Genomic DNA, 13,080 nt, shown 5'->3' on the forward strand with positions numbered 1-13,080 from the left:
AGTTTTAGGAGGCTGTCTAATTGTACCACAGTGAAGTGCATCAGTGCAGCCCTGTCTCCCACAAAGTACACAGCGAATGATGAATGTCATCTTATTGACAGTGATGACGTGTTGTTCAGAGTGATTAAATGCTGCACTGCTGCCGGTATCCAAATGATACAGCTGAGAGAGGAAGGAGAACACGGGTAAGTCGTTTTCCAGAGCACTGGAGGGACTCTGTGCCGCTAATGACGCTTTATGCACACACGATAAAGAGTTGATGAGGGAAAAAAAGGACGGCAAAGCAGGAGACTTATAGCCTCAAAACATGGTTTCACAGAAATAATTCTATGTAACATTTACATTTAATGACAATATAAGTAGCACTTGAAGTTAAAGTATGGAAAAATATCAGAAAGTATTACTTATTAATAGTTAAACACTCAAACATTAGTGTGCAGGTGTGTGTTCATGTATGACCGCAGTCTTGTCTTGTTCAGTCTTGTTAAGTCTTTTAAGTTGCATTGACGTGCTGTGAGTCACAAACACTGTCATTCACATCATTACAACATTAACATCAGTTTAAAAAAAAAAAAAGTTTGACATTTCCAGAACAGTCGATTTACAACAGGTAGAGTTTCCAGGGACTTGCTGGTGCCGACCAAGAAATACTCATTTTTCATTTTTGCACAAACAAACAAGATGCATCCTGGTAATTGGTGAGCTTCAGGCAGATTTTGGTACCTGTGGGCAGGAACTGGCTATCTGTTTCCCTCTCTGTTTCCAGTCTTAGGCTGCTAGTCTAAGTTAGCTGGTGGTAGCATATTTACTGTACAGACATCAGAGTGTTATTGATCTTTTCATCCAGCTATTGGCAAGAAAACAGATAACCATATATCCCGACTTTTTGCTTGGAATTAGTGTGGGAAGCACAGCTTTTTAATGGATTTCACCCTGGAAACTTCCACCAGTCGTCTTTTTTTTTTGTTTTCTTTAGTTGTGTGGAGTAGCTGACCTAAAATTTATCACAGTACATTTTTGTGTTTTTTACGGTGAAGGTATCATGTCATGGTATTACAAAAATAAAAGGGATACTCCGCTCAAAACATGATTTCGCCTCTTTTCACTCTATTAGCAGTGTAAGGGAACACATTTAGAAGACTGAAAAATTGATGTGTTTTTTGGCTCCATATAGGAATGAAAATGAGGGAAAGGCCTTTGTGTGCTTTGGAAGGAGTGACCTGCCCCATTATGTAGGTTAATTAGTAAATGTAATGTGATTAATTCTCAGAGTTAGATGAAGGGTAGGATTAGGCAGAAAACCCAAAGTATGTTCTATAAATACAATAACCAACCTTGAGAGTTCTGAAAAATGCACATGGCTACATTAAAACACATTGACAGATACAGCAACCGTATAAATACTGCATGGGATGAAGAGAGAATGACGATGGCACAGCAACTATAGACCGCTTTGGATTATGTTTTTATACTTGGTCCTGATTTTCTGTTTTATGCTGCTGGCATTGCAGCCACTAGAACACCAATTAAAACACTGATAAGTTTATTATTCATCACTGGTCATTTTCAATGAATAAAATTTATTTCACTTTGTTTTGTGGCCGAAAACTTAAGTGATTTCCACATATCCTTTTTTTGAGGACAGGGTCAGACCTAAATGCAATTCCTGAGTGGTAAAATAAATATATTAACTTTCAAATTCACACGATTATCAGTTCTCTGCCAACAGTAGACTGAAGAAGGCATTTTACACCCCTTTTTATGGTAAGATATATAGAGATGTATAAGACGTATAGAGTTCTACTGTGGTGTGTTCCTTCATTCTGTACTAAAACACGTCATTGTTTTCATTTGGGAAGGCTTGAACACACCAATCAAAGCTGAATGGTAATATACCAGGACCGCACAGGTCATTTGAGCAGCAAAGAGGCTAAGTGGTAAAGACTCCCTGGGCCTGAGTTGGGACATGGGGTCAAGCCCCCACGTCAGCAAGCATTTGCCGTGTTGAAGTCATTGAATTCCAGCTTGAGGGCTGCTGGACTGCAGCTGAGCCAGAGCTCTGACTTCACTGCAGGGAGGAAGCACAGAGAAAGAGGAGAAAGTTCATGTAGGTGTTTCCATTAAGCGTTCTCAGCTATAATACAAATAGAGAAGAACTGCCCTAAAGGGCTGCACATCATCATCATCATCATCATCATCATCATCATCTCACAGTCAAGCCTACAGTCACATTTCTTTGTCATCTGGAGTGGAGCTTGTTTGCATTCAGTGAAGTGCGGCTCTCTCCTTTATTCTCATGCATTTAAGGACAAATTGTACAAATAATGGGTGGTGATTTATTCAGAAACAAACACTATATCAGACCATTCTGGAACACCAAACAGAGAAAAGATGTGACTTGGTGCTCATTAAACCTGAACTTTACTGTGGTGTTCACGAATTTTGATTCCAGTCCAGCTCTCTTTGTTTAATTAATGAGTCCTGCTGTGTTAGTTTTACAAATATTTCTGGATTACTTTCTTGAGAAATGGTTGCCACATAACTTTATGTGTAGCCATAGTGTTTTTCAGTGACTCCCTTGTCTGAGCTTTCTAATCTCATGCAAATCCCAGCACTGAACCGAGCTCCCCTTCACTTGCAGAAGGTGTTTTAAGGTAGTTGTATTGTTGCAATAGGTTGCTGCATCATTAGATCAGATACTAATTACGCAAAGATTCGAAAACCGAGCTGATTTCTTTGTACTTCTGTCACATTTCTCCATAGCCACTGACCAACCTAGAAGCGAGACTTAAGGTAAAACTCAAGGCAAAGACGTAAAAATTTAAAATTCATTTTTTTCTCTCTGGTGGTTTTTCTTAAGATGACCTTAAAGTCGTGATTATTTTTTTTTTGACAGGGCGCTTTTATTCGTCTGCTCTCCTCTATCTTTCTTGCACAAACCTTTAGCTTCCTGAATGAATAATTAGTTGTTTTGTCGCTTGAAGCAGCACTTGAACTTTACACTGTGCCATTCAAGATGTTCTTTAGTTCTGCTTTACATGTCTGGCACAAGAAAGTAAAAGAGTCCACAGCAATCAAAACTTTGCTGCAACTGACGAGGCAAACAACTTACTACTGTAGCATCAAAGGCTTTAAAAAAGGCTTCTAATTTGGGATGCAGTGTGGTAATATGCTGGTGTTGGCCAGCGTGTGTGTGTATGTGTGTGTGTGTCTGTGTATCTTAATGAGCCGTTAAAGAATAATCAGTTATCTGTGTCCTCCCATTGTTAGTTGGACATTTGGAGAGGATGAATTTGTTTTACAGGCCAGATTTTGTTTTTTTCTCCCACTCTGGACTCATTTATTTCTCTTATTTCTCTTATCTTTATTTCAAGGGTGAAGACCCCAGAGGGAAAAGCACCATTATTTTTTGGGTTTATTATTTGAGATGCACGTAAAGCTTTTCTATTCATTCCTTTGTTCTTACAACTGTCACCGTTGTTGTGAGAGTCAAATGTCGTTTTACTGTCAGTGTGGTTAATTTTACTCCTTATCCAGTAGTCTTCAGTTGGTTATTATTTAATTCTCTCTCTCTCTGAACTCGACGACTTGTGTGCAGCCTTTTAAAAGCGCATCCAATCTCGCCTAAACAGTGACATCCCCGTATATAATTCAGCAGCGTTCAGCATGTTACTGAACTCACTGGCAGGTTTTACAGCCCCCCCCCCCCATCGTGAGCAACGATGTCAGGTTTTAAATTAGTTGCTGGCTCCACAAAAAAGTTTGATGTAGTGAGTTTATGAGTAGTAGTGTGAAAACAGGGAGTTGCGGTTTTGTAGACAGCACAGATGTAATCCATCACTTGCACACCTTGCTCACAGAGAAGAGGAACTTAATCCTCCTCTTCTCGGTCCATATGGATGCACGCACATTCACACAATGCACGCAGATGTGCACACCCACACACAGTTTGTTCGGTTTGATTTGAGGATAATTTCTGCTTCGTTATAACTTGGGTTGTTGTCATCGCGCTCCCTAACATCTGGGATTGTGCCAAGGTTACCTCAGGAATGTCTGACGGGGCAAGAAGAAACATCAGCTGTCAGGCAAGTTGTAATCAAGACAACTGTTTAGATAAATGACTTTCTTTTGAGGTAATAATCCCTCAACTAAAGCAAGTCAGGTAGGTCCAAGTTAAACCAGGAAGCCACATGGCATGCTACACAATGTGTACTTGCTGTAGTATAGTATTGTTTTTAAATTAACAATAAATGTCACATGTCAATCATCCACTTTAGATTTATTTTCCAGTATTTTTCACTGCCATTCACAACGTATTTAAAATTTTGAAGCTATGAGCTGCATTTCCTTTGTGCATTGCCTTGTGGAGTTGAAGTGTCCATCAACAGTATAATCAAAAAATCCACCACGATTAGCACACATACTGTTTGCTTTCAGTATACTTGATTTGATGATTTGTACAAGACTAAATGTTCAAACCTGCACAAATTAGTGTGGATTTGGCACAGCGGCAGTCTGTAAACTGTGGTGGATGTTTACAACAGACAACTTGAACCATTAACTTTCACTTTCATTTGGCTATCTAGGGAGTTTGTTTAAAACCTATATTGCCTGACCGCTCATGTTACAACATCTGATGTTGGTCAGTACAGTGTTACTGCTGATGGGAGTTATGGATAGCGAGCGATGGAAAGCTTAATTGGCAAACTTTTGGAAAACATTGTCATCACTTATGTTCTTTGTTGATTCATAGAGTCAATTTAACTTCCCTGCTCTCTTTTAAATTATTTCCCACTTACCCCCGGCATTACAGTAGGAACCTCTTTCAGGAAATTGTTGTTGTTCCTCATCCTGCCTTGTGTTGCTACGGGTCAATTCAATTTCCTTGTAAAGCTTTCCCAAGCTGTCTGCAGGGATGGCAAAGCCAAGGAACAGGAGGCAAATATCAGCCAGCAGAGTTAGCCATTGAGTTAATGGGATATCCCCAGCTTTGTCAATGCAGAATGGATGCCTTACTATTGACCCGTGTCACTCACCTCTGATTAGTTCTGATCAGAAACCTATTTAAAATCTGCCTTCTCTTATTGGCTGTCAGATCATGGGCAGGGAGCAGGAGGCTTTGGTGGAGCTGAGACAAATGAAGGCAAAAAAAACAAGACAAAGGAAGATCTCGGGGGGAAAAAGCGAGAGAGAAAGAAAGAGGGAAGAGAGCAAGTTGCAGCTCAGATGCATCCAGCAGTCCAAGTCGAACCAAAACCAATCAATGCAGTCAGCTGGGTTGCTTTGATTGGCAGCGACTGCATTGGTCTCAAATGGAAATCGAGACGCAGTGTTACCCTGGATGCACACAGTACATGTTTCGCCGTGTTTCTTTTGTAAACCCACTCAGCAGTATTCTTTGAATTTATGTCACACGTGTAAAAAGATTGATACTGTTATTATCATATGCAGGACAGTAATATCTCTGTGACATTTGGAAAATTTAAATCAAGGTCATGCGTTGAAAAAACATTAAACAGACGTGTGTATCTTGCTCCTGATTGTCTGTGGTGCAGATGAAACTGTTAAGCTCCATCAGCAATGCTCCGTGCCTCGCTGATAAAGACTGAAATGTCCCTTACAATGTGTCGCTCGAGCATAACAAGACAAAAAGAGCTATTTTCAGCATGTAAACTCACAACTGCCTCCGTGCTGAACCTCTCACAGAAAGTATATGTGCAGAGACACAGACGGTAAACATGAACAGGTGTCAGACCCTCACAGCAGCTTTGGGATACTTGGAGTCTTTGAAATGCCTCGGATGACTCTTGAACTCATGTGTCTTCTGTGTCCCCTCCAGGACTGGCTGAGTAAGTTTGGCTACCTCCCGCCCCCTGACCCAGTGACTGGCCAGCTTCAGACCAAGGAGGCCCTGACCAAGGCCATCAAAGCCATGCAGAAGTTTGGGGGGCTGAAGGAGACCGGGGTCTTCGGTATGTGGCTGCGTTTGTTTGTGGAGAATCGTGTGGAAACAAACAATTTAATGCAGTCCAATCAAAACCGTCACCAAGTACAGCCTCAGAAATTTCCTCAGAGTTGAATAAGCATCTCTCTGACATGTCCTGCCCTCTCACCCTCAGACCAAGCCACACTGGGTCTGATGAAAACACCCAGATGTTCTCTGCCAGATGTTTCGGAGGCAGAGGTGACAGTGGGCCGCAGGAAACGAGGCCTGACGCCTCAGAACAAATGGAATAAGAGGCATCTATCCTGGAGGTAGGAAACAGTGAATTATATATATAAGATCTACTAGAAAATATGTAACTATGGCTGTAATCCTGTAATTTACAGGTTATCTGAATAGTATGTGCAGTAGGTTAGACTATTTACCACTACTGTCTATAATGAAATATGGTGATAATACACACATCCATTGATATCAGCTCATGGTCATATTATTTGGGTACCCCAGAGTCAATTTGTGTGTCGCTTTAAGGTCTACTGACTTTAAAATGCGTGAAAAGTATAAATATTCAGTGGCTGTCCTGGTGTCACTCTTAAAGCTCGGGGCACTGTTGCAAATTTGAGGGTTAGGAGGTTAGTTGAGTATTAATTACGTAAAGGAGAATCATCCAGTTGAGTTTGTTTAGTGTAATCGTTGCAATCTGAGCCTAATGCAGTCCTGTGCACGTTCAGTAGAGTACATCATATCAGTGCAGTGCTCCGAACATTCAGCGAGAAGCCCCCACCGCCCCGCAATCTGTGCATTTTCCAGTAGATTAGATTAGAGGACTCTTCCTGAAGACACAAATCTTTTGCTCTCCAGATCAATTCTGGCTCAGAGGAAGGGCGTTTTGTAAAAGTGAATGGAGAGACCTTTAATAAATAAGAAGCACGTCGGCCCTCTCAGAGGATGCACAAAGACGCAGATTCCTCATTAAAGCAATGAAAATAAAATGTCTTTTTTAAGTGATTCAAAACTGTTTCTTGCCAGAATTCCCTCAGTATTGCAAAAGCTACAAAAAGTTCATGAAAAGAGTTTTTTTTTTTAATAAATTAATTAGATGCATAAAAGAACATTAGGTCTACCTATCCATCCATCTATCTGCTTCTCAAAGCACTACTGGAGCATTATCCACTTCTCTGTTGTTCAGCCTATGTTCAGAACATCCAAAGCTCCACACAATATTGCCAAATGCACTCGTACCTTGTCACATCATCGTCTCTGCATTTCTCAGAAGCTTTGCCAGAAGTAGCATATTAAATAATCGATTAGAAAAGAGAGGATTTTTTGCAATATGGTGAACATGGTGATCAATAGCAGAGGAGTGCATAATGCTGCTGGGGTGCTTAGAGAGCTTTCTATGGATGTTTTGAAAAGTTTTTGGCCGTGACTCTGGCTCACTGTTGGAATCAATTCCAACTGCTGTGAATCCGAGCTGATGAAAGCTGTCCTCCTCGACAAGAAGCGTGATACAAACTTTTCAGAGGCCCCCTTCAAGCCTTCAGTTGGTGAGTATTTGATAAAAGTTCGATTGAAGGTGGAGTATTTATTTAATGGTTCAGAAAGTCATATGTACGACTCCCAGAAGAGCAAAAGCTGTGAGACAGAGAGGGATGTTCTGTAGTTTCCCCGTGGTTAAAAAAAAATGGTCAACTGTGATGACCTGAGGAACCGCAGCATAGTGTTAGACAGCTGAGGCGGAGGCAGTGAAACATATAGTTGGCCTGAGCTATTTCACACGAGCTACGAGGGCCGATTCAACAATGAGCTGCCATAAGATGGTATGCGTGTGTGCGTGTGTGCAGAATATGAACACACGCACAATTTGAGAAATCAGAATAGCCTGCACACACGCATACAGTATATGTGCACATACACACAGGCGCGTATGCATTGCCTCCCTCCTGGTGGGCTTTAACTTTCTTTCGTCTTTGTACTGCTGCCAATCATACAGCGTGCGCCTGTCAGCTAACTCCGCTTTGAAATAAGACAGGTTTGTCTTCAGTCCAGTGGAGTACCTTTGTATTCGCAGCACTCAGATTTGTAGAACAGTGTGCTGGAACAGTTGTGGATTATGTGCTGGCTTCAGATCCAGAGAGATTTCCATATGTTGCAGATTTTCAGTAAAGCGCCATAACAAAGCATTGATATTCTGCATAGACTGGCCTCCTCTGTAATTCTCTGGGTGTTCTTTTCCGATGCTGTATTTCTTCAGCTGATGTTGTAGCACTTGCAAAGCGATTTCCTCACTGCTTGGTTTCGAAAATTATTTTCATCATCTAATATTTCACGGAATCTCTGCTTCATTAGATTATATGGGCGAATAACAGGGCTGACAAAATGGAGATAATGCGCAAAACAGCTAATGAGCCAGATGCAATCTGACAGGCATATTAAATGTTAGTATTCTGATGCACTACATCAGTCAGATTTAAAAAAAAAGAAAAAGTAGAACTATTTATATCGCTACAACATACATAATGCATCAATATATCAATTTTAATTATTGTACAGCCAGGAAGGCAATTTTTATAAACAAAACCGCTCATTGATTCTTTGTCTTTTAAGTAAGACCTGAGGATAACATGATGTTAGGCTAGAATGAGGAAGGGACCAGTGAAAACATGTTAATCGAGTTCAAACCACAACTGCTGCAGTTCTCAAGGGCTGAGAGTTTACTGGCGGCCTTGTTGTGCATCTGATACTTTTGACACTAAGGACTTTTCACAAAGGCTGGAAGCTGGCACGAAACACAAAAGATTTCCATACTGCATGCTCTTTATCTGTGATTGGTTTTGACAGGCGGTTTCATGCAGCACTGCCCGTCCCAGATCCCAAATTAGTCAATTAGGATTTATAGTATTGGAGTTTCATAACAGTTTGTTCATGAGTGAGAGTGTGATCAGCGAATGGTATACAATGTTGACATTAATTAGAGCCATAATAAGGCGACTGTCATGTTAAGAACATAATGAGGTTATCTTAGTCACATCGCAGATTGCAATCGTTTCAAGAATGACTTAGTTAGCAGAGCTCAGCTGCGTGTTAGTCGTACCTTGTCACGCAGCAGTGGATGGTGCTTTTGGATGTGTGCACAGGCCACAGCGAACTGGACAAAATGTGGTTTGTTTCACTAAAAAACGAGATGTACTGCGGAGCACATGTTTTTGTTAACCTGAACGAAAAACATTGAAATAATTGTCCTTGTGTCACCATGCTGCAAAATTAAAACTGAATATAGAGCTCTGCACAAAGTAGCAAAGGACAAATATGTGCAGGTGTTCACAAGTTCACTGCTCCATAAAATCATCATTTTGGGAAACAATGGAGTACAGACTCCCTCAGTTTCCACTATAGACTACACACTGTATATCCAGGTGTTAACTGAAGGTCAGAACACTCACAGTTGGTGCAAAGCCTTTAAATAATTGAAGGGAACTATGACTTTTAGTTAATTAGTTAGTCAGATAGATGGACAGAAAAGACATTACCGTTAAAGACATTTCACAACAAAGTGCTGCACAACATCACTGACAATCAAGACAATGCAAGTGACACACGCATCACAGCTTTAACAGACCTATACTGGAGGGTATGAAGGATCTGTGTGCACAGGAAGTCCACATGGTAACCCCCATCCTCATGGTAACAGCTCATATTCACTGTAGAGAGTGTGCGATACATCGTTGAGGATTGCTCGCCCTTTCCCCGCCACTCTGAACTCACAGAACAGCATCATACTGTGTTGTTGTCGACTTGCAATCTTGCTGGACAAATGAGCAATCTTAGTTTGTTCTGGTTAACTACAGACAGGGAGGAATACCAGACAACACAGCAGAGAGTTATCATAGTGTTTATAATGAACAATTAAAGAGAACCAGGATGCTGCATGTCTGTCCGCTGCAGACTTCCGCGTGAAGTATAATCACTGTAATCATCTCCTGTAAATTACACCTGTGTTTAAATCGCGTGGCAGTGTGTCATCAAGTTATGTCTTTAGATGTATACTATACATTCACTTATAGCTTCTATACAGTCACCGTTCGTATCCACTTTTTGGTGTTTCCTTCTGCTCGTGTGACACCAATTAGCAAACTCATTCGCATGTACACGATGCATCTGCAGCAGCCTGAGCACTCGCTCTCAGGTGAATAGAGGCTACAGTAAATAGCAGTCCAAAGTCCCCTGGGCGATAGAAGTGTCGAAATGACGAGAATAGAAGCTCAATATCCTCAGAACAACACAGCTCTGACAGTGTGTAGCTCTTGCTCTCGTTTACGTAGAAACGGAGACTTTTAGTGCCTGCAGCGTTGAGGATGTGACTCTTCATGACAGCCACTGAGCTCGCGAAGGTCTGCGGCGTTATGCAGAGCCTGTTTAATCCTAATATCATATCAACTTACTGTAAGAAAGAAAGACACACCCACTCATTCCTCACCTCGGCAGGACTGACAATAGCTTTTTGAATGGCGCTTCACTCTCTCCTCTGCTCGTTCACACACATCAATCACATCATTGTGTTCTGAAAATGTGCAGAGTAGGTGGTGAGTGTCAGTTATTTCACAGAGGGAGGGAAACAGGATAAGAGGCTAAGCTGAGCAGCTATTCATTTTATGTACACTGATTCAAGTAATGTGTTTTCCCGCAATATAAGTAAATTATTTTTGTGATGATGTCTGCGAGTCTTTGTGCCCAGGCTGAGCCCTTAATCCCCCAATTTAACTCCTGCTTACCTCTTTTCCTCTTACACACAGGCCAGAACAGCACCCTGCACTCAGCCAAGTATGTTGCAGCCGAGTTGTGTAACAGCCCACTGTTAGCTCATTATCTCATATTGTTCCCCCATTATCACAGCAGACAGCCTGGTAGTCATTAGCAGCCCCACTGATAACTCAAACAGATAGGTGTAGCGAGCAGAGTGGAGGACGGAAAAGATGGGTTGGTTGATGAGGATAATGAAGAGCAAAGAAAGGAAAGACGTAGTTAACATAAAAGGGAAAATCGCGTCTTCTCTTCCTGCATCTGGTGCAGTCAGGAGGTTAGACTGACTAAATGCTGGATTGCAGCATCACCGACTCTCATCCATCTCTTTAAACCTTTCTAATGAAGTAAATGAACTGAGCACAAGAATGAGCAATGTGGGGACATGAAGACACATTTAATGACCATGAAATGTCTGCAGTGGCATCGCGCTCTTTTCATTTTAGAGTGTGGTATTATTGCGGTAACGTACCCTAAAGCTCAAAGGCATTGTTTTGTGAGACCTGCGTGGGGCAGCAATAGTCAAGCGCTCCAAACCCAGCAAGGCTTATTTAAAAACAGCAGAGCCATATTCAAACTGGATGGATATAATGAAAGCATTAAATGTGGCCATAGTCATAACTCAGCAGCAGGGGTCCATCAAAGTACTAATTATAGCCATAGCTCACAGTGGTTAGTGAGTGTTAGGAAATGCCACAGCTGTGTCCAAAGGCATCAGTATATTCCTAGAAGTAGCTCTGAGACTATAAAAGTAATAACATAAAGCTGCTAGCAGTAATGGCTAGGCATACCACAGCATGACGAATGTTTTTTAATTCTCAGCTCCCTTTGGCACCTGTGAAATCTTTGGATGTGTCTTCTTGAGGATTCATCAGGTAATTAACTTTGTCCAAGACCCTCACTATTTTTGCGAAGGAGTAAAAGTAAGCTGAATGAATTCGATTCCCACAGAATGTGGCAGTGTGGCCTGCGTGAGTGACATCCTGAAAACTTTTGCAGAAAATTCAAAATGGCAGGGATGAGCTTTTCAGGAGAAGGTGTTACTACAGCACCGATATCTCTCATATCCAGTGAAGGAGGCACTGTGGCTGTATGCCTAACTAGGAACAAGATGGCAGTCAATGCCTGAATTATTGGACTTACTGCAAAATAATATACTGATGCGAAAAGAGTCTGCTACCAGCTCTGTGAGGCCGTATTCAGGCTTTGAGCTAAATGCTAACATCAATGTGCTAACATGCTGACATTTGCTAAATAGCAGTAAACATCAAGTACAGCTAAAACTGTCATTAGCTGTGCAAGTATTTGGTCAGAAAGCACAAATTCTGATAATGTCCACCTTATGGTGGCGCAAGTGAAAAAGTCGAGGTATCACCGAAGTTACTACAATTCACCCAGAAGGGGCCATGAGCGTGTGGACCAAATTTCATGGTAATCCATTCAACAGTTGTTAGGACGTGTCACGTTGCTTGGGAATCATGAATGCCAGCACATCCTTAACATGCAGCTTGAACAAACTCAGGTAATCACATCGCTGCTGGACTCCATATGAATTAACTCTTGCCAGTAATCGATTGGTGATTTCCTTCTTGTCAGTGTGCACCTTGAGTTTCTCTCATGTATATGAGAGGGGCTTCTATTATTGGTCAATCACAGATCCATCATTCTGCGTCTATCACAAAACACTTCTGCCACACAGACGAGTTTATTGACACAGTGGTGACTAATTCCAGGGTATTGAAGTCCTTAGCATTCATCTCCCTGCTGCCATTTGAGGCCACCTACCTGTGAAATTGCTTGATGGAACCGTAAGAATAAAAAATAATTGTTATTAAATATTATCTTATTAGGGACCTATTGTATTTTTTTTCTCCAGATTTCACATTACCATCTCAGAGCCGGCGACTGTGACAGTCACGATAGACTGAGAATGAGGGATGAGGGAGACTCGGACTGAAAGGGGGAGAGAGGCATTTGTGGAGAGATGGGAGAGTCATGCAGGGCCTTTTAATTTTGTGTCTTTCATCTTCAGCCTGAATGACATGGTGTGTGTGTGTGTGTGTGTGTGTGTGTGTGTGTGTGTGTGTGTGTGTGTGTGTGAGTGAGAGAGAGAGAGAGAGAGAGAAGTATGAGGAGGTTTTGGTAGTACACAGCATGAGTCTGTGTCTCTGTCACAGAAATATTTTCATGTTTGTGAGTGTTTTTGTGCTGCTACATGTGTGCATGTACAAACGCGTATGAGCACATGAATCACCGTCTGCATTTGAGCTTTCAATTTTCAGGGTAATCAGCTTATGTCTACGGAGGGTAGCGAAGCACAGGAGGTGAATATTATT

General features: G+C 41.5%; 1 protein-coding gene across 1 annotated transcript in view; it reads left to right on the top strand.

The window, feature by feature from the left end:
- LOC143337604 (matrix metalloproteinase-17-like) overlaps nucleotides 1-13,080 on the top strand; it is a 64,949-nt gene that overhangs the window by 19,442 nt on the left and 32,427 nt on the right. The window contains exons 2-3 of the mRNA XM_076757237.1: nucleotides 5,840-5,972; nucleotides 6,120-6,255. Coding sequence (XP_076613352.1) covers nucleotides 5,840-5,972; nucleotides 6,120-6,255 — 269 coding nt within the window. The remainder of the gene's footprint in view (nucleotides 1-5,839; nucleotides 5,973-6,119; nucleotides 6,256-13,080) is intronic.

This window comes from Chaetodon auriga, chromosome 19 (assembly GCF_051107435.1).
Source record: "Chaetodon auriga isolate fChaAug3 chromosome 19, fChaAug3.hap1, whole genome shotgun sequence".
In the NCBI taxonomy this organism is placed as follows: Eukaryota; Metazoa; Chordata; class Actinopteri; order Chaetodontiformes; family Chaetodontidae; genus Chaetodon; species Chaetodon auriga.